The 21,971-nt window shown below is 47.4% G+C and overlaps 1 protein-coding gene across 2 annotated transcripts; it reads right to left on the bottom strand.

Moving 5' to 3' along the window:
- Window positions 1–6,936: 6,936 nt before the first annotated feature.
- On the bottom strand, window positions 6,937–20,438 carry ETV3 (ETS variant transcription factor 3). 2 transcript variants are annotated; one of them, XM_046681714.1, is made up of 5 exons: window positions 20,252–20,438; window positions 18,281–18,336; window positions 17,452–17,689; window positions 16,100–16,215; window positions 6,937–10,740 (listed from the first exon to the last, which is right to left on the bottom strand). In XM_046681714.1, exons 2-5 carry the CDS (start codon window positions 18,324–18,326, stop codon window positions 9,605–9,607), a joined length of 1,536 nt encoding a protein of 511 aa, XP_046537670.1. In that variant the 5' UTR covers window positions 18,327–18,336; window positions 20,252–20,438; the 3' UTR covers window positions 6,937–9,604. The 2 variants fall into 2 exon arrangements, with proteins under 2 accessions (XP_046537670.1, XP_046537669.1); XM_046681713.1 differs by having other exon boundaries at window positions 18,281–18,339; window positions 20,252–20,437.
- Window positions 20,439–21,971: the final 1,533 nt, after the last annotated feature.

Below are 21,971 nucleotides of genomic sequence, written 5' to 3'. Positions count from 1 at the left end.
AAGAGAACTCAGAGGCTTGGAGGGGAGGCTGTTCTCTCCTCCCTCCCTCCACCCCTGTCCCACACCCCAAACACTGACCTAGGGCAGGCTAACCAAACTTTTCTATATCTGTATATTCTGTGTTAAGGAGCCCTGTGTCAGGCTGATGGGAAAAAACAAGCGGGAGAGAGAAGGGGAAGCCAGGAGAATACAGAGCTCAAATGAGACCCGAGATAAAGCAATTACCTGATCAATACGGGTGAAATTGAGTAATCTAGCAGATCAATACCATGGGCAAGAGGCTAGGGAGGGGGCGGCGATCCCTGCGCTCAGCCCCGCTCCTCTGCCCTCCTGCGGCAGACCCCCCCCATACTTGCTTCAGTCCCCACCCACCCCACCTCCTTGGGAATTTATCTCTGTCTACCTTCCACCTCAGCCTCTGCGCTCTGGTCCCCCATGGTATCACCGCCTGCCCCTCCCAGTCCTCAACCTGTGCTCAGGCTGCCACCTCCACCCAGGACCCTCCACCTCATCTCCCCTCACCCATTCCTTCTCTTCCTTTCCCAAACTGATCCCACTCTCAACAGCCCTTCTAGGGTGATGCCTCCCTCTCTTTCTCCATCTTCCTCCACACACCTCCTTTCCCCTTCACGGGGGGGTACAGCCCAAGCCAGTTGGATAGCCAGCTGCCTACATCTGTGTCCTTGGTGCAAGCATAGGGAGGTGGCCCGCCTCTCCCCGTACCCACATCGGATAGGAGCTCTCTAAGGACAAGAACTAAGTTTTCAGGGACCAAGCCTTCCCTCCTAGGCCAGACCTGACTGGGGAGGGAGCTGTGGCTTGTTTCACTGCTATAGGCAACACAAGCTAACTACTCCATTTATGGAGCACTCCTCATACTCTGGGTGCTGGCTGAGCTGGGCTCTGGGGGTAGGGAGCCGGGAGGAGGACCCTGGTTCCTGTCGTTCCAAAGGGGGCCCTGTGGGTGCTGCCAGTGAAGGGCACCAGTCCATCTGAGGACTGCCTGTATTTAGAAGGGGGTCTTGGGGCTCTGGTTTTTTTCAGAAGTGGGATGGGGGGAGAGTGAGAACTCCTCCAGTATTGGGGGAACACCTGAGTCCCTGGCTGTCAAAGTCAGTATTCAAAATTCTCTGGCGACTAGGAAAGTTACAGCTTACTAGGGGATGAAGAGAAAGGCTGTGCATTGTGGGAAGAGCACTTGAGCAGGAGCCTCCTAATTACCCATCTTCCTCGCTGCTGGCCTGGAAGCTCCTGGCAGGTAAGGAGTGTCTTTATTTGACTTTGAAATCCCAGGACAGAGCCTGGCATCCAGGAGGCACTCAGGAAATGATAGTTGAATAAATGAATGACCATTGTCACCTTGTCACAGTCTGCCTTGTATATCAGTTCATGATGCTGACTTGTTTCCCCCACTAAACTGTGAATCCCTAGAGAGCAGGGACCTGCTGTGTCTCCCAGCACATGGCCGCCATGTTTGTTTCACAAGTCACTGACTGACTGAATGTATGTGTGTTTCTCCCTCTCTGGCCTGGAGGTCGTTCCAGGGGAGCTCACACGGCAATGATTCCACAAAGTTCCTTTAGAGCAATCAGGAGCCATTTAAAGCAACTCAGTCCTCCGCCCCTTTCCTTCCAGCTTCTCTGTGTCATCACTGACAGGCAGGGAGGTGTTTGAAAAAAACATGGACTTTGGAGTCAGAAACTCTGGATGAGTCCTTGTTTGGTTACTCGCTAGCTGTGTTGACCTTGGGCACTTAACTTTGTTGACCTTTGTTTCCTTCATCTGCAAAATGGGGATAATCACAGTACCTTCCTCGGAAGGCAATTTTGTGAGTCAACCTGTGGATTTAGTAAGTTAACACAAGTTAAGTGACAAGAATGTATAAACGCTAGTTGTTATTTTCAACGTGGGGGAAGGAGGAGGTGGTTAACAGAAGATCAAAATTTCAACACATGCAGATAAAGATTTTTTCCAGCTGGGCCAGGAGTGGGAGAATAAAAACCAACTTCCTGTACCTGTGATATTCTGAAGAGAGACCGATACCACATACCTCAGTTTCCCTTCCCTTTTCCTTCCAATTAGTTGCCAGGAGGACAAAAGTCATACAAAGAAGACACGTCTCAAAACACCAGATTATGCCTGGTTCCCCACCTTCTTGCGTTTAAGTTACTCTCTGAGGAATCTGGGGAAAAAAACAAAAGAAGGTCTTCCTGACATACTGGAACAACGCCTCCTGCCCCTACAGCCAGGATTCTGATTTTAAGGCTGACCTCTGCCTCCTGGAGAGGGGCAGCCTCCCATCCTCCTCCGTCTTTCCCTCCCCTACCTGGTGAGGTCTGTGCAGGGCTCCAGGGGAGAGGCCAGACACTGCCCTCCTCGTTGGTCCTTTGTTCTCTTGTTGGACCGTGGTTGTAAGGCTCTGGCTATACTAGACCAGTCTTTGGGCTGAGGTTGGGTTGGAACCCGCACCTGAAGACTAAGGTGAGGGGCAGTGATGCGGGCAGAGGCCTGCTGTCTCTTGGCTGTAGACCATCGCTTCCCAGTCTTGGCAAATTGTTTGTGCTGTACACTCCCCATTGTCTGCCTAGACCAGATCCCGAGATCTCGGAGTCAGGGGTCAGGAACTGTGGGGCTCTCCCGTCCCCCAGCCTGGGCCCTGTGAGTCAGTGTTGGCTCATCTGCCTTCTGGGAAGGGTTTGCTCTTTGATCTTTATCCCTCCTTGGTCAGTCCCCGCAGCCCGGCCCCTGGAGCCTGTTTGACCAGAGCTCAGTGCCCCCTCCCCTGGGCCTGCTGCAGGTGCTGGCTCCCTCTCCTGCACTCGATTGGGACACAAGGCCTGAAACCTGAAGAAACCCTAAGACTGGGGTCCCCAGCACCACCCCGGATTCTGCGTGTCTGATTCTTAGAGGCTGAGAGGAAGAAGGGTCTTCACCCTCGCCTAGGAGAGCCGAGGCAGTGAATGGGAAAGCATGGGATTCAGAGTCTGGAGACTGGTTTCTAAATCACTAGGACAAGTCACCCACTGCAGGACTCACGTGTCTCATCTGTAAACCAGGGATCAGGGGTCTACTTCTCTTGAGAGGGGCCAATGAAAGAGTGACGGGAAGGCACAGAGCCCCCCAGAGTCCAGGGGCCGTGATGGGCGAGTGGGACCTCACACAGACAACTTGGTCACTTCATTAAAAAAATGATTCTGAGTGCTAAGTGCTGTATGTGTCCTAGAAAACAGAAATTGAGGCGGAGAGAGGTTCCATAATCGACCTCGAGTCTCATAGCCAGTAAAATGGCAGGGGTGGGACAATGGGATTAGAGCCAGTGCCAGTTTATCTCCCTTCCTCAGGGAGTCAACACACCCAGCTCCTGCCAGAGGAGGGAAGAAGCCACGACAAGAGCGGGGGCAGTGGGAGTGGGAGGATGTCTGAGACAGCAGGCCTTCTTGTGGGTTTTTAGCTGCTTTTTCGAGTTTTTTTTTTTTTTGCAGGACCAGGGGCAGGTGAGTGAAGCCGGAAGGAATAGTCTGAATCCTAGGAGAGGAGCAGGAAGGGAAAAGCCCGGCTGGGGCTGTTTAGAACTTGAGGTGTCTTGGAAACTGTGAGGCCAGGGAGCACAGTTAGAGGGAGGGGTCTTGGTTCATTTTTCTCTCACCCACATTCGGTGAGTGAATAAGGACCAAGCAAATACATCCAGTGTGTACCCTGAGGGGAGGCAGGTTGGAAGGAAGGAAGGGAAGGAGAGCCTGGAGATAGAGGAGATGGAGGGGTCATTGCAGGGGCGGTGTCCTGGACAGCGAGAGAGGCTGGGGCCAGAACAGGGGGCCACATGGCTCAGCAACTGCTGCAGGCGGCCCTGCTCTGGGGCCTGCAAGTTTGACCACAGACACTGTGAACACAGGGCTGCCACCCTCCCCTCATCCCTTTGCCTGTCCTCATCCTCCAAACCTGCATCCTTCGTGCCAACAATCAAACCTCCTTCCTGTATTTCTTGTTATTCGTTTACCCAGCAAACATTTATCAAGCATCCTTAGGCTCCAGGCAATGTGCTGGGCACTGGAGGAAGATGAACCAAACCCGGTGTCAGCCCTTGGCTTCTTGGCCATCCTGCGAGAAGCCGACCCAGCAGAGCATTGACAAGTGTGTAAGGGCGGCTGTGCAGAGGTAAACGTGGGCTGCAGAACACAGAAGGTGGCCTGGAACGGCCCCCCGAGGTGATGACATCTCAACTCTGAAGGATGTGATGTAAATGGCCAGGAGCAGCGGAGGAAAGGAGGGTGTTGCAGGCAGTGAGACAGACCGCAGTTCAGCCGGGCCCAGAGGCCTCACTGCAGAGTGGCTAAGAGCACAGCTTCTGGGCCTTGCACCCTGGTCGTATCAGTTAACATCTCTGCGACTCAGCGTTCACCTCAATAAAATGGGCATCTTTCTCAAGGTGTTGTCATTGCAGATCGAACAAGTTAACAAGGAAGCCCTTAAACACACCTGGCACACAGTAACTGCTCTCTATGCACTGGCTGTTATGGTGGCTTTGCGTAGGGTGGGAGGGCGTGTGGAATGCGTGTGTGGTTAAAGATGAGGCTGGAAGGGTAAGCAGGGCCCCTACTCATTCACCTGGAGGGCCTCTGAGACTGACCCTTTCGCCTCATCACCAACCCCCCTCCCCCGCCCCACCCGTGTTCTCATCCCCCAGGCTTCACCTCTTCCCTCACTTCTTTCTCCCTGTTCTCCATCACTCACACTTCTTTGCTCAGAATTTGAATCACCACCACCCAATCCCATGCACTGAATGGTCCACACAGGCTGGTAGAACCAGATGCCTGGGATCCTGATCTTAAAACCATATCCAGTTTCCTCCCTGAGACAAGCCTCGCTCTGCTTCCAGCAGCATGAGGGAGAGAAACGGGAGGCTCTCCCAGCAGGCGGCTCTGCAGCCAAGCCCACTCCCAGCTTGACTGGGGCTGCTTCAGGGAGTCAACCAGTCAGGTTGTCACTTCACTTTCTCCCACCTCAACAATAGAGTTAATAGTCTTCTTGAGCAGAGAGAGTAATTTGACAGGGTGCTTACAGCTTCTCAGCGCCATGGCCTCCAGGTTCCTCATCGGCCTAGTCCAAACGCTTGTAAAACATTGGGGATGGCCAATGCTAGCAGAATGAAAACATAAACTCCTAGGCATCCCCCCGAGACCCTCCACAATCCACCCTCGTCTGCCTCTCCAGCCTCACTCCTCAGCAACTCCAGCCTTCCAGAACGCACCGGACTCTCAACACAAGTCAATTAACACCTGGCTGTGACTCTACAGATGCTGGGACCTTGAGAAGATCGCTTTGCCTCTCTCTCAAGGGCAAAATGAAATTACTTAGTCTGTCACCATTTTTCCTCGGGGGTGTTATGTGATGATGCTCCACATGCCAAGATTTCCCTCTGGTCCCTCTGGATTCTTGTCCTCCAATGGGTAACACTGTTTCCCTAATACTGGTTTGCCATGTACTTAAAAAACCACCACCACCACCAAAACCACCTTTGTGGAGATATGATTTACATACCTTTCATCCTTTTAGAGTGATTGTAATTCAGTGGTTATCATATTCAAATTGTTGTACAACTATCACCACTACCTAATTCCAGGACATTTTTATCACTCCCCCAAAAAAATGCAACTCATTAGCAGTCACTCTCCAGGGCAACCACTAATCGATGTTCTGTCTTTATGGATTTGCCTAAACTGGACACTTCATACACACAGAATCACACAAAGTGTGGCCTATTATGTCTGGCTTTGCCATGTACTCTTAATGAATCCTCAGAATAATCCTGAGGAAGAAATTTCCCCTCTAACTTGCGTCCCTGGCTTCAGTTGTCCTCACCTAGCCACAGCCATTGAGTCAAGGAAACTGACACTCTCCAAAACCATTAAGAGACTCACCTCCTCACTTGTTGGTACCTGTGCAAGAGGAACAAAAAGCGGGGCGGGGTGAGCCAGCACGGACTCTGCAAATTCTCTGGCATGACCATCCTCGCTCAGTGTATCAACAATAAAACCAACACTCTGTAGACTTACTTAAAAGTATTTTTTTTATTTAATTTCTGAGGTAAAATACTTTTTTCTTTCAACTTCCATAACAAAATACAGAGCTATCAGATACCCCTGGAAAAAATATGTATATTATACATATATTTCTATAACATTACATCATATATATATAATATATATGCAAAAATTTGAAGACTTTATAGAAAGCGGAACATCTAAAAGGCACTGCACAATGGAGTTAAGATTACTTACATTTTATGTACATATACACACTTTATTCTGCTTAAGCGGCTAACAAGTGAAGTCATCTTTCACACGTGAATGTCTCACTCACAAATCCCTGCATCACAATTTTGTAACTTGAAGAATGCCTGAATATTTCAAAACAAATTAACTGGCAACTTTTTCCCCCCCAAAAAGAAATCAAAAATGAACAGTTCTTGAAAGATTCGATTAAAGTTCTTTGTCTTTTAAACAAAATCAAAATGTGTTCCATTACTGTTTACAAAACAAAAAGCACGAACATAATTATGGAATAAATAAAAAACAAGGGACAAACAGCTAACTGACTCTACCCGCTTGGTGAGAAGTGATATACTTCAACTTTTGTTTTTTAATGCTTCTGGAAGTTTCTTGGCCCATGGAGGACTAGGGTGCAATAATTGCCTATATTTGTTAGAGAGTTGGGTTTAACGCAGTGCAGCCTGAAAACTAGGGGTGAAGGGACTTGGTGAATCTTATTTCATTCCTATCCGTTCTTAAAGAAAAAGAGCTCCGCAAGGCTGGATGCCCTTAAGAGATCTCTACTACTTTCTTTGCTACGGTCAAAAAAGCAAACTGCACAAATAAGTTCTTGATTAATTCATGAAATTTCAAGATTTACATTTGCAAAGTTTAAACATTTGGCACACCAAAATTTGGAAAAAATGGGGGAGAGAAAATACGTCTGGTTTTGTCCCCCTTTTCCACCTGCTGTTGGACAGTGATGAGATGCTCTGAGAAGGGCCTGGCTTTGTGCCAGGTTGGTGGCAGGCACTGCCAGGAGTGGACTGGGGGGAGAAAAACTACCTCCCACCCATTACCCCAGGAAATGGCAATGACCTCCACGTTCCCAGCCCACTTCCTGAGCAAGCCCAAGTTCGCTCTGTTTAAGGACCCTCCCCCACCCCCAACCCCAGTGTGCAGTGCAAATCAACCAACAATTTACTGGTGGAATGGCAATCAAAGGAAACAGTTAAACACCAAACAATTTCTTAAAGCCAAAAAATTTTTCATGGAGTTGAACATTTTCTTGAGTGTGTTATTTCAAGTGTAAAAGCAGTGACTTTTTGTTCAAACAGAAGCAGCATCTAGGAATTAATTCTGGCACTTGGGTTCTAGGGGTTACAGGTATGCATCATGGATTTCTCTCCCTCTTATTTTAAAGGCCTCGTGTTTCTATTCCTGAGTTCATACTGACACCTGCCGGCCCTCCCCTCCCATGGACAGAGAGGGCGGCCCGCCAGCTTCCCTGGTTAGATCGGGCAATGCCAAGCAGAGATCCCTCCTCCACCTGCCCGGGCTTGCTTTCTGAGTCGAGGTAAGTCGAGGTGCAGAGAAAGAAACTGATGAAAACACAACCAACCAAAGGCAGCCTGACCAAAGCTTGAGTCGTCAGGGACCACTCTCCCAATCCCTTTCCCAGGGGAAGACAAATCACTCATGGAATATGAATCAAACAAGGAGGAGGACGTTTGCCAAAAACAGCAGGACGGACTCCAGTCATACCAAGCCACCTACTAAGTCACTCACCTGCTCTAACCTTTCCCGGGCCCCTCATGCACGGACTCCAGTTAAAAAAGAATTCCCACCCCACCATTAAAAGTCAACCCTCAAATGCTTCTTAGTACAAAGAGCTCGCTTAGGCTAAGGTGGAGTTAGGAATTCCTCCAATTCCTAGGCAGCATCCCTGTGCCCACTTCTTGCCCCTATCAGAGGTGGAGTTCTCTCTGCTGCCCGGTGGGTGTGAGCCACAGTTGGGTATTTCTGTACACTAGGTAGTGACCTGTGCGCACAACACAGACAGTTGGCTGTGGATTCTTCCTCTCTGCCCCGCGTCCAGGCCCCTTTTGCTTCATGTAAGATCAATACTTTCCTGTTCCTCTGAAAGTGACGGAAGGGAATTTCCCACAAAGAAACAATTCCTCACCATCTGTAAACTGGGGTCTCGTGTGGGATAGTCACTTGATCATGAGAATGAGAACAATCTAGGGAGATGGGCATGGCAAGAAGGGCAACACGACAACAGGAGGGACAGCAGCCCCTTCACTCACACCAGGCCTTGGGCATCCAGCCCTCGTCTCCTGCCCACCTCTTCCTCAGTCTCAGCAACATCCACCAGTACCCCCAGCTACCTTCTGTGTTTCCAGGCATCATCTGCTCTCATCAATTCCCATAATCCTTTTTGCTACCCATCCCAATAACAAGAGGAGACAACTAAAGACCAACTTGAAATTTAACCATATTTTGACATTCCCAGATTATCTGAAAAGTCGTCCATGTCCTTTTACAGGTTTATGTTGACAGACCCGTATCACTATGTACGTTCATTGTTAAGGCTTGACTTAAGAAAATGATAAGAGAACCAGACACAACGGAAAGACATCTTCAACGTTGTCATGCCTCTCAGGGAACTTGCCCACAGTCACACTTTGGTTTGGTTCCCCAAACCCATGATGGAAAAGAAAAAAATGAAGATCATTTTCGTGTTTTTGTTTTTAAAGGCATTGGGTTACTTCCTCCTGCCCTCTTCTTTCTTCCCTGAGCAGGAGGTTACAACTCCTCATGGCTTCTTAATAGGTGAAGTAGGTGAAAAGTCCAAGAAATTCACAGCAGGGCTTCCTGTCTCAACCACGCAGTGGAGGCTCCGGGCCTGGGCCTTCCCAGCCCCACTCTAACTGGCAGTATGTTTCACGTTTCCTGAAAACATTTTTTCAAAAAGGAAAAGAAACAATGCCAAACAACAACAACAAAGGAAAAAAGAAAAAGAGCAACATCTGAACATCCCTCTGCCCCAGTAAGACCAAGATTATCTTATTCCTCCCCTGAAATAATTAGAAACTTTTCAGGCAAAATACTTAATAGAAATGGTCTCTCATTGCTCAACCTCCCAACCACGCCTTTTTCCCTTTTATGTTATCTCTGAGAGCAAAATAAATTCATCAATGGCTTTCCATATATAAATACAATAGAAAGGAAAGAAGTCTGGAACCTGAACTATCACGGGACCAACGGCAGGTTGGCCCTTTAGGGGTTTGTCAGAAAGTGTGAGCCTCAACAGGAAACACAGGCTCTTTCTCCTTTCAGTTCAATACCCTTCCCATGTCCTACTCACCAGGAAAAAAAAGTGTGTTCACATCCCACCTAATTTACAACAGAAGATACCCCATCCCATCCCCAAAACATAAAAATACAAGTCTATGCCCCTAGAATGATCAAACCAGTCTAATTCCCTCCCCCCTCCCCCCGACCCTGAAATCTTGCTACATAAATACATGTATTTGATTATAGTATAAACAGCTCCCAATCCACTTCCAGTTCTAAGCATCAGCAGCTGCCGTTGCCAAGCCCCGGGGTCCTGACCCATTCCAGAGGAACTTGCCATTCTTACTCAGCTCTCGGGCTTCAGGGTCATCATTCCAGCGCCGCTTCAACCGAAGCTTGGGGGGCATCAGGGCATCTTCTTTCTTCTCAGGGGCACTGGGCTCTTTGCCAGGCCTGTCCTCACTGTCTTCAGTCATCTCGAGGGATTCTTCACTTGGGGTGCTGGGTACAGAGGGCCAAGAGGACCGTGCAGCTGGGCGGGCAAAGATGGGGCTTTTTTCCTCTTCTATGGTCCTGCTTGGCACAGTGCCCTCTTCTTGAGGGCGTTGCTGCTTCTCTCGTGCCGACTGCCTGAGACTCTCAGGATCCTTTTCAGAGGCTGGCTCCACCTTAATTCTTGGGGGGACAGGAGCCATGGTGGGAGCAGTGACAGGTGCCGACTCCTCGCTGCTCTCTACCCTCTCCCGGTTCTTCCGCCCAACTGGCGGGGGCTGCAGCTTGATAGAAAACTGGGTTGACTCCTCAGGATGCATTTGGCACTGCAGTGGCGGAACCATGAGCCCTGGGTAACGGGGAAATGTCCGGGGACTCAGATGGTAGTTGAACACAGAACACGCTTGAGAATGCAGGTAGTGTTTCATTTCCTCAGGGTTGAAGGAAAAGCAACTGCTGCTGGTGAAGGGGCTCAGGCCTGGTGACGGGCTATAGGAGAAGATGGTGGGCGTCAGGGAGAGGGCTGGTGAAATGGGAACATTAAGGACACCTCCACGGCTAGGGATTGGAGAGACAGCGAAGGGACTGTGCGGGTCAGGATACATCCCTGGCCTAGTGAACAGAGGAAGCATTATGTCAGGCTTGCGTTTCTGATGGCCAATCCCCCCTCCAACAACAGCATTCCGGGAGGACATGAGATCCACGCCCCGGCGCCAGTCAGCGGCTGAGCCATCCTCCAGCTCCGAAAGCTCCACCTTTCTATCAGGGCCATTACTCGACTCCTGGCCAGAAGTGGTTAGCGAGCTAGCAGAGAACCGCCCTGGCTGCACATCACTAGTTGGAGAATGGGTGTCCAGAGGTGGGAAATGGAACCGGGAAGAAGCTGTTGGCACTGGTGGCGCGCTCTGGGGAACCACACCTGTGATGGTGGAAAAGACAAAAGGCCACTTTAGAGGTCTGGCCAGTCGTGATGAGCACGTTTGCTTATGCTAAATAAGTACAAGATGTTTAGGAGCCACAGGAAACACCACGAGCTGGACTGAATTCCTCAGCTCCCTGTCTTCCTCGGGCTGCTGCTCAGCTTCCTCTACTCCATTCAGTTGCCATCTTTCTCTAGCTTCTTACTCTGTCTTCACAGCACTTGGTACTATCTGAAACATCATTTACTTATTTATCTGTATTCTCAAACATAAACTCCTGTTGGTCACAACTAGACTTCCAGCAGTTCAGGGTTCAACAATTAGTAGGTGCTCAGCAACTTAGATGAATGAATGAATGAATGAATGGGTACAAGAGCCTTTTCTTTTGCAACTCTGAATACTGTGAATATATCACCTGTTTTAATTCTCAGGCTTGCAACTAGTCTTTTCGTATTTCCATAATTTTGGCCATATCTATAAAGAAAGCAAACTAACCACAGCAAAAACCAAACAAAACTGGAAATGACACGTATGTAAAACAATGCATTAAAAGCCCAAAGACTCTGCACCTCGCAAATATGGACATGAACAAGACCATATTTTAAGAACAAAAACCGATAAAAAAAAAAAGGTCATATGTTCATTAAGCTAAGTTTTTATGATTTTGTTTGTTTGTTTTGGTGAGGAAGATTGGCCCTGAGCTAACATCGGTTGCCAATCTTCCTCTAATTTGTATGTGGGACACTGCCACAGCACGGCCTGATGAGTGGTGTAAAGGTCCATGCCTGGGGTCTGAACATGTGAACCATGGGCCACCGAAGTGAAGCATGCTAACTTAACCACTAGGCCACTGGGTCAGCCCCTTATGATGTATTTTTTTATAATCTCTGATATATATACCATCACTACTTTACAGAGATTCAAATGTTCTTTAATTTCTCCAAATCTATATTTCTCTAACAAATTTTACATGATGATCTCCATTCCCATCCTGCTTTCAATGCTTTTCAAGGCTGGGAGAAAATCCAGGACCTACCACTCCCTCTCCCAAGGTTGCCTGCTAAAATTTGAAGCTCTAAGCAGAAACTAACACCATACTGAACATGCCAATGTCAAAGGCTCCTAAGTTCTCAACTTCCCAAGAGGGTCTTTCTGATAAACAGGGCCTAAGAAAGGTATGCCATCTGAGGCCTCAGGGACCCTTTGGGTTCCTGGAAGGTAGCAATGGCTTCTATCATTGATGATGTCAGAAGGGCTCTTTGTACTCTGAGGCAGAGATAAGTAAGAAAGAAAAAAGGGAGAAGAAAAAATAAGAAAAACCCAAATAAGTGAAAGTATGGTGATCTAGGAGAAGAAACAAAAGAGGTGCACAAGACATGGTGTGGTTAGGAATTGCTCCCAATCAGTTGCTTTCTTCTATTCTTGGTATAACAGAGTTGTTCTTAGATATGACTCCGGCGTTGGCCGGTATGTACAAGACTGTAGCTTTCTAGGCACGTGTGACTGAGGAACACTGTCAGAGCAACATTTCCCAAACTGATGTTCCACAGAGAACTGTCCTGCAGGACTTTTTTTCTAAAGCCGCTGATTTAATATCACAATTAGGGAAAACAGATGGATGACCCTGCATATAACTGGAGTAAAGTCAAGAGAGTCCCAGGCCAGAAGTATCTCTTCTTTTAGCCTACTACAAAGGGTAAAATCCCACTCTGTTTGATTTTTTTGGATTTTGACTTTGTATTAAGAGCACATATGTGCAAAAGAAAAACAAAACCCAAAACACTTCTGTGTGTTCCAAAGGACTGAATAAGATAAACACAATGTGGGAAGAGGAGGTCCTGACTCCTAAACAATTTATTTTTTTAAATTGAAGGATTTCTCAGTCTTTACACAGGCTAAGGTACACTGTAATTCTGCAAAAGGAAAGAGAATACATATTATTTTCCAAATGCATCTGGAGGGAGCGAAGCAAGCAGAACCTAGGAGCAATGTTGGAGGGAGCATCTGGACCCCTCACCTCTGATTAACTGCAGCAGCCCTACTTTTATATGTTACATGTTGAGACAGCAAGTCTAAGATTTTTGTTTGAAAAAATAAGTTTGCTGCTTAAAAAAGCTTGAATAATACTGCTTCAGAAGAAGATCACCTTCATGGAGTGACCATGACATCTTATTAAGGTTGGAGAATCTGGGTTTGAATCTCAGTTCTGGCACCTTCCACCTTGTAGTCTAGTTTAAGTAACCATCTAATCTTTGACTCTGTCTGGTAAAATGGAAATAATAAGGTCTTTGCTTAGGTTCAAACCCCGGCCCTACCACTTACTAGTTGTGTGACTTTGGATAATTTACCTCCCTGTGCCTCAGCTTCCTCACCTGTAAAATGGGTAATAACGGGACTACTCCTCATGTTATGAAAACTAAAACAGTTAATATTTGAAAAATTCTTGGAATGGTACTGGTAGACAGCAAATGGAAGGCATTTGTGAAAATAATTTTTTATTAGATATCATGGTTCAAAAATCAAAACTTGAAAAGACATCTATCATTTGAATATGAACCATATATTAGATCATAGTATTCGAGCAACGTTAAGCTTCCTGGGTGTGGTGATGTTATTGTGGTTATGGATGAATGTCCTTGTACGTGGGAGATACGTGCTGAAGTACACGGGGGTGAAGTGTCACGATGCCTGCAACTTAATCTCAAAAGATTTAAAAAGTATATATAAATAGAAAGAAAGCAAATGTGGCAACAATGTTAATGATTAGTATAATCTAGACAGAGGATATATGGGCGTTCACTGTTCTATTTTTTCCAATTTTTCTGTTGGTTTAAAGCTTTCCAAAAGAAAGATAAATAGAAAAAACCAGGGGGGGGGCGGGGAGGGATAGTGTGAGCGCTCTCAAAACCATCCCTGAACTGGTCTGTCCTGCCCCACCCCGTGGCAGATAACCACTTTTACTAGTATCTCCTGTATCTTTCCAATGTTTCTTATGCGAGTACAAGTAAATATTAAAAAATATATTTAATAATGTATTTTATAAGATGCTTTTAATGATACAAATGAGATACTGCAGGTAGAAGTATTCTCAACACTATTCAGATGTTAAGTACTCTACCCTGAACTGCTGACAGTGAGCAGGACCGTGGCGAAGGGAAGGGAACATCCACTTTTCGCTTCATAAACTTCTGCGTTATTTGGATGTGTTACAATCAGCATGTATTGTCTCTAAGTTTAAAAACACGCAGATCAAAACAGCCCAAGTGTATCAACCCACCATCTATCTACACATGCTCTCTCTGGCCTCCAGGATCTAAATCCACATAGCTCCACTTCTTAGTGTTATCACATTCCACATTGTATTAAATGTCATATATCTTCTCTCTCCTGTTAAATTGTGAGTTCCTGGAGGGGAAGAACTGCCTCATCTTTTCTTTTTGTCTTTAGGGCTTAACACATTATCTGTTGAACAAATGAATGAATCCCAATCCAGGCGAGCAATGTACAATAGCTCAATCTCTTAGGAATTGTTTTCTGAGAAACTGGTCAACAGATAACTGTTATTCAACCCACCCTGATCAATCTTTGACTTTTCTCTCATCCTTAATTTTATCATTTGTAAAATGTGGATACTGAGACATATAGTTCACAGGGCTGGGAGAGTTGAATGAGATAATTCACAAAAACACTAAGCAAAAGTACCTCCATTAAGTAGATGTTCAGTAAACACCAGATTTCCTTTGTCATCATAAAAGTTAACCTGAAACAACTTAGTCTCTCTTGGTAAAAGTTCTCTATGAACTAACGACTCCAGTTGTTTGGAGTTGTCCATCCAGGATGTAAGCAACCAAACAGGATGCCTAAAAGAAATGCACAGTGTTTTGCTTGCTCTGTGACTTTTGGTTAGGATTCTGAGCTTAGCTAAGGATCAATGTTGGTTCAAATGCCTTTAGGTAGAATAGGTTGTACTAGGCCACTACTGTTATGTCTCTAGACCAGAATCTTCAGAGTGAGGGACCAGACTTCCTTGCCCTGGAAAAGTGTATTAGTCCCAAGGGCTGATGGAAGCCCCATTCCAGGTTGTCTGAGTGGCTGGACTGTTGGGTTCTCAACAGACAAAAATGGGTCAAAGACAGAAGAACAAGATCAATGAAATCTTTTTTGAGGGGAAGGTATGGAACATCAACACATTCTTCAAAATTGCTGGCATATCTGGAGTACCAGTTCCTTCATGTATACAGGGAGGGGTCAAGAGTGAAAAATAAGAGGAAATGAGATTCCAGTGGCTAGAACAGGTTTGATTTCCTAACGCCTCTCCCTCAGGCACAAGGAAAGAAAACAGGTTGTAATTAGAGAGATGCATTCCAATACCAGTTCTTTTTTTTAAATGCATGCCCGAGGGACAAGAGGGAGTGGCTACAGGAGAGATGAAACTGTAATGATAGCAGCATCAAACTAAAACTGCCCTAACTTGTCGTGTGTAGTAATTACCTATCTGCAATGGATCTCAGCATTACATTCTCAGCCACACCCCTGCTCTAATTTTTCAGGTTTCTTCGCTTTAACATACAATGCCACAAAGATACAGTATTGATGGCTAGTCAGAAACTAGTTAAATACAATCTATTTTCTTGGGCAGGAGTTACGATCTGCACCTTAAAAAAACCCACAAAACCAAAAACCCTTATAAGAGACTTGTCTTTTGCATTGAGAGGCAGACCTAAAACCTCTGAGAGGAGCTGTGATAGAAAAGCTGGCAACCCGGAGAGCCTAGAGGGGAAGCCTTGCTGCACTTAAGAGAAGAGAAGGTCAAGTAACCCCAGAGTCTTGTTCTCTGAGGAGCTGTTGGCGCAGATCAAAGACACTGCTTTTCACTGCAAACATCTGAACCTCCCCTTCTGTGATCAAGGATGCTGTGGTTTTGATGATATTCACTTGATAAGGGAGAGCTTGGTAGTTTCATAGAAAATCGGAAGTGTTTGTAGAAACAGGTTCTCGTCTATGAGAGAGCCACCAGGCAGGGTGTTAAAACTCTGAGTCGTGAACTTAAAGATCAACAAAAACCTACGGAGCGTCAATCCTAAAGAGGATAGTGTTACAATACCTAGGAGGTTACAAACAATATGCAGAAAAGGGAAGCAAATAAACAAACCAAACAAACCTATCTTGAGGCTGCAGAGCCTGTCACTCCGTGAGTGAGACGTATGGGAAACTGAGAAGAACAGGGAGGTACTCCGAGGCATCTCATGACTTTAGTGTTTCTAAATACCCCTTAAACAAGCCAGGTCGTAAACTTGGGTTTTTAAAATTCTTTCTCAACTCAAAATTCATTCCCTACCAAGAAAGTTTGCATCTTACCACTTGACCGAATGTTGATGAACGGGTAGTTGGGCATCACCAGTTTGTTGAAGTTAAATTTATAAGTAAACCTTTTCCCTTTTGTTTTATGAAGGATCCTCTTGTTGTAATAGTATCTGTAAAAAGAGGACTGCATGTCAATTTACCTTCTAGCTACTGACAGTTTTTGATACACTTAATGGCACTAAGACAACAATTCTTGCTCTAAGTATTCCTTGCAAACATCACTATCATTCTTTTGCAGCCTTGCCCTCAGGTTAGGGCTGGGAGACCTAACAGCTCACTTTTCCCATTCAATTTGCAACTAAGTTCTAGACCTTGGCTAGACCTTTACAAAGACAATCTCACTTGAAGATTCTGAACACCTATCCTAGCCCCAACCTTTCTTCTCTCTCTCTCTCCAGTTTCAATTCTACAGTCCATTTCCTTCCTGTTCCACTACATGTCACTGCCTAGTTTCTCTTTTCTGCCATGCCCAGGTGGGGGCAGGCAAGTTTCTTGGGAGCCCTGATGTGGTTAGTCTGGAGGCCTAAGCTCAAGGCAGAGACAGAGGAATGTAGAACTGTTTTATGGCGGCAGGTCAAACAATGCTATACTGACCTGGAAAACAGCAGTCAGCTTCACTTTCAAAGGGATGTGAGAGGCTGCAGCAAAGCTGCCACACAGATTTTACATTCACAGTCACTAAGAATGAAGCAAGGCCGGGGAACTTCAACATACCTGGAAGCTTTAGCCTTGCAGCTGTTCAGCAGCCCAGGTTATAAGCTGCCTTCTGGCCCCTTGAGGGCTGACGGGTTATGAAATGTAAAGACTGACAAGGGGAAAAGAGAAGCTGGGAAAACTTATAGTGATCAATCTTTAGACACGTTGGAGCAATCTATGGACTGATAACTGTGCTCACAGAAATGGCTCCTGAGACAGCTAGGTCAACCATTCAGTGAGCCCTCCTGTGTGCTTGCTTCATTCTTTTTCTAGTTTCTTCCAGGAGAGCCTAAAGAAGAGAAATTCTAATATATTTCCAACAGCTAGGTCTAAACTAATCTTTGAGATTATAAATGAGCTCCAATCTACGTTTCACCATAACTCTCGCCCACTACAGAGCAGAATCGGCTGGCAGGATCCAGTGCTAACCACGCTGGAATTCCCTCCTACATACAACCAAAGATACGCCTTTTCTCCTCCTGTGCCTGTGCTACTCAGATTCAACAGCTCTTCTACTCCCACTTAAAGCCACACATTATTCACTTAGTGTAGTCTCTTATCACCTGATACCTTTTTAGCTAACATTCACCAAACTGCTCAGACTCCTTCCAATCTGTTAACACCATGGATTTGGGAATCCTTTCCCTTACCTGAGGGCCCGGCTCAGCTTGTCATAATTCATCTGTGGTTTGCATTTCCTGCGGCCCCAGAGGCGGGCCACCTCATCTGGATCCTTGATGACAAATTCCCCGTACTCTCCCTGCTGCCAGGCGATGACATGGCGGAACTCTTCCTTCTGCAGCAGCTCCAGGATGAAGTGCCACAGCTGGATCTGCCGGGAGCCGGGGGACGACTCTGTTTTATAGGCCCAATCAGGAAACTGATACCCTTTGACGTGAAAAGGGCAAGATCAAGGTAGTCAGGAGCTAGGTACATACATACCGGTATCCTCGACTTCACATTCCATCGCTCAGAATCTCTAGAGTGCTGTGCAAACATGCCATAAACACCCTTTCACTGAGCTGGGCTAACCCCATCAAGGTGAGGAAAGCACAGAGAAGTTACCTTTCCTTGCGGCAATTATTAAAGCTCACAGAGTTGGGTGGCAGCACCCAAGTGTCCTAATCTCTCGCCCTTTCATACATTGCTAAATCTCACGCCTACTTTCTATGAGGGCACGAAAGGTCCAAGGGAACAAACTGGAAAGATAAACTAATGTTCTAGGAAAATACAAGTGAAAACCCCTTAGCCCCAAGGATGGAATTGTCTCTCTAACAGGAAAGAGACTCTAAAGCTTGGGATAAAGGTGTGGTGACCTGACACGTTAATATACATCCAGAGGAAACAAGCCTACAACCGTCCTGGCAGTATCCACCCAGTCAAGAGGCTGTCAGCCATGGTCTGCCATTTGTGAACAGGGCCCAAGTGGACAGAAAAGGAACCACTGAAGTCCATCAGAGATAATTAACTTCTGCTCACCTCCACCTCCTTCTGGCTTTTCCACGATGCTACAGCCCGCTTTCATTTTCACCCTCCTGCTGAGAGATACAAGCCACAACAATTACTTTAAGGTGCTATTTATTACCTTCCCAAGACTTTCTGGCACAGCCTTTTCCCAAACTTCCTTTTCCTTGTCTTTCCCTCCTTATGTAACCCTCTTTCTAACATGTCACCTCCAAACTGCTAATCCCCAAGTCATCAAATGATGGTCCTCAGGTCATCAGCTTCAAAGGCCATAATTATCTCTCACCTGACTTTAAACCACAAAGTGTAAACACTGTCTTTAATATTTGCTTTCTTTCTCCTGACCAGCCCTTCAAATGTAAAGAAGGGTGCAGTGAAACGGGTCCAAAAAGGCAGCCCAAACAAGTCAAACAGTTTGTCTTCTATTACTAGACAGACCCAGATGCCAAGATACACACGCCTGAGTTCACCCAGATGTACCAGATTAAAGGAGAGTGGAAAAAAAAAATCCAAATCCATCTGATTGCCACTCAAGAAAAGAACATCTGATTTTGATTTATTTTACCGAATTATGTGAGATGGGAGAAGGAAAACTTGTCCGAGTCAGAAACTACTCCCTCCTCTTTGAAAAACACCCTGGGATACAGGAAGTAAACACACCATATGTACAGTTACTCTATAGAAGAAACACAAACACATTCCCCAAATTTTTTTGAGAAAAATTTTCACATTTTCTCCCTTTAACAGGGGAAAAAGAAAAACAGGTATCTCTGAGAAACTTCTGTTCAATATGTGGAGGGAGTCTTGCTGTGATTTGAATTCATTCCATCCAGATTTACAGTTCCTCAATAAATTTCCTGTTCCTAGCAGCAAGCAGCTTGGTATCGGTCAATCCTTCAGCAAAAAGGAGGGAAGGGGGAAACTGCCAGAAAGACGTGGCCCGAGAGGGCAGATCTCCCCTCACTGCTCCCCAGAGTCCTCAGCACCCACATTAGCAGTGGTCTGGAGGGAATGTGGGTTCCTCAGCGGCCTCAGGGTGGGGTGGGGACAAATTCCTAATCTTGGAAATTTCATCTAACCTGGGATGCCTCCAGATCCTTTAGATTTTTTTCTCACCATACACATTAAGATCAGCAAGTTTCAATTTATAAAACTACCAGGGAATGAGAATGAGATAAATACCCCAAAGGAAGGAGAAAACAAACACACACGCAGATACACAGTCACATACACAAGATACACAATAACAAGGCCTCCGAGCTGAGGCAGGAGCTTCCTTTCCCGGCGGCTCCCAACTCCGTGACAATGAGGGAGGAAAGACACTAGTTTCCCCACCGCTCCAGGAAGCTGCCCTGGACTCTAACTCCTAGATTGCTCGGTCGGATCGCGGGGCCTTTATCCTGCCACAGGAATGCCCTTCAACCACGACGATGCTGGGCTCCAAAGCCCGCTGCACCAATGACTTGACCAGGAAGCTCTCTCCTGACACCCCAGCTCAATGATTTCCCCCAGAAACGGCCCCCTCTCGGGAGCCCCGAGACGCCTCTGCAAGCCCTTCACAAATTCACTCCGAGGACACTGTCCAAGTAGAGCCACTCATCTCAGCTCTGCAACCCCCGCCCCCAGACCCCTCGCCCTCCCTTGGATCGCGACCATTCCCCCCAGAATGAGGCACGCAGAGTCTCGCGCTGAGGATCCCCGGCTGCAGCTCCCGGTCCCGGCCTCCGCAGACCCCGGACCCTCCTTCCCACTTGCCACCCGGCCGGGCCTCCCTCGTCCCACGGCTTCGGGGCTCCGCGCAGCCACCGCACGAACGCTGCCTGATTCCCGTCGCCCCTCAGACATGGGGGTCCCCTCCCTCCCCGCCCCCCGCGCTGGCTGAGGCCCGGCCGGGTTGGGACGCGGCCGGCTGAACTGCCCGGACCCCAGGGACGACGTGCCCGCCGAGGCCCGTGGGGTCGGCCCGGCGGCGAAGCCGGGACTCACCTCTCCCCGGCACGGTCCGTCTTCGGTCCGGTCTCCTCCGCGGCGTCTCCGGCTCCTCCTCATCCACCCCAGCAGGAAGTGACCTCCTCGGCTGCTTTCGTCACTTCCATCCTCAGCCGCGAGGGCGGGGGAGGAGGCGGCGCCCTCCCGCCGCTCCCGGCCGCGCCGCACCCAGCCGCGTCTCCCTTTCCTTTCTCCTTTCCGCAGACGCCGACTTCCGCCCGCACCCCGCCCCCGGCGCGCGCTCCTCCCGCCGCGCATCCCGCGCATCCGCCCTGGCGCGGCGCGTGCGTCACGCTGCGGGGACACGTTACGCACGCTCGCGGTGGGCGGTGCGGCCGCGGCACGGGGGTCGGCTGGAAGCCGAAAGTGACGCGGCGCGAGGGGGTGTCCCATCGTCGCGCACGTCCACCCCAGCCCGGTGCTGGCTGGGCGCGGCCCCGGGAGCCCCAACTGTTGCGGGAGGGGACCTCGCAGACCCCGCAGGGTGGGGCCAGGCCCCGGGATAAAGCCGCCTCCGGACCGCCGAGAGGAGGCCCCCGTTTCTCCAGCAAATGGCCCTGCGACCTCCCAGAGAGCCGAGCTCTCTCGATGGGAAGAGAGGACCCGCAGGCTCCAGAGGGAGTTCTCTACCCTCCAAGAAAGGGCCCTTTCGTGTGCTTAGAAAAGAAGCGCCAAGCTTTCTCCGGAGCGCATGGCTTGGGCTTTTATTCCGTGTAAGGGAGTTTGACCCGTTCCCGCTGATCCCCATGCCTCTGCGTTTAGTTTTAATTTGTCCGGATCGAAGCAGCTCGCAGGACTTCTCCCGAAATCATTCAAATAGGTTTTCCTTTTGTTTTCTTCTACCTTTTGTTCCTGCTCAAGCAGTTTCACGTATTGTTTTTGATCTTTAGGAGTCGTTTATGGTAAAGGGTCTCAAGCAGTTCAACTTTATCTCCATCCCCAGCCCGGTCTGTCTGAGTGGTGTCCACGCCTAGTTTCACTCGAGAGACAGAACAAAGGGAGGAGTAGGGATCAGTAAACGGAAGATAAATTAGAATAAACAATGCGAGTGTTTAGAAGTGTTTAGACAGAAGTGAAGAAGAGAGATACAATTGAAGGAAAACTGAAGAACAATTTGGTGTAAAGGAGTAAAATTCGTTTTTTACCATTGTTCTGATAACAGTTTTACATCCTGAATGCCACAAAAAACATGGAAATGTCACTAGTAGTTAGAAAAGTTTTGGGTCTGCTACTAGCCATTCTCTAGCTGTCGATAAATTAACTAGTAAATTGGTCCCCTCTGGGCCTAAAGTTGCCTTTCCTGTTTAAAGAAGAAAGGGTAATAGCATTGGTGATGTGAGGTCTTTTCTAGATAGAAAATCATACTATGTAGGTGAATAAAATGACCAAAACTTTTGTGCCATAGAGAAGGCTACCAATATCTGCAATTATACCGTGAACTCTTTGCTTGTAGGAACGGTTAAGTATCCTTTGTATCTTCTGCATAGTACCTAGAACAGTCTTATATGTAAATATAAGGTGTTTGGTTAAACACTCTAAAATATTGGGATTTAGCTAAATGATGTAAATTGTAGTCAGGTCCTGGTGCATTCATTTACTAGCCGTGTGACCTCGTTAAGTTATTCTCTGTCAGTTTCTCATCTGTAGGAACATACCCTATAGTATCTATTCATGTGGTTGTATTAAGTGTGTTAACATATGTAGAGTGGTTAGAACA

Source organism: Equus quagga, chromosome 13 (assembly GCF_021613505.1).
Source record: "Equus quagga isolate Etosha38 chromosome 13, UCLA_HA_Equagga_1.0, whole genome shotgun sequence".
NCBI lineage: Eukaryota > Metazoa > Chordata > Mammalia > Perissodactyla > Equidae > Equus > Equus quagga.
This window is presented reverse-complemented; position numbering and strand designations above follow the sequence as displayed.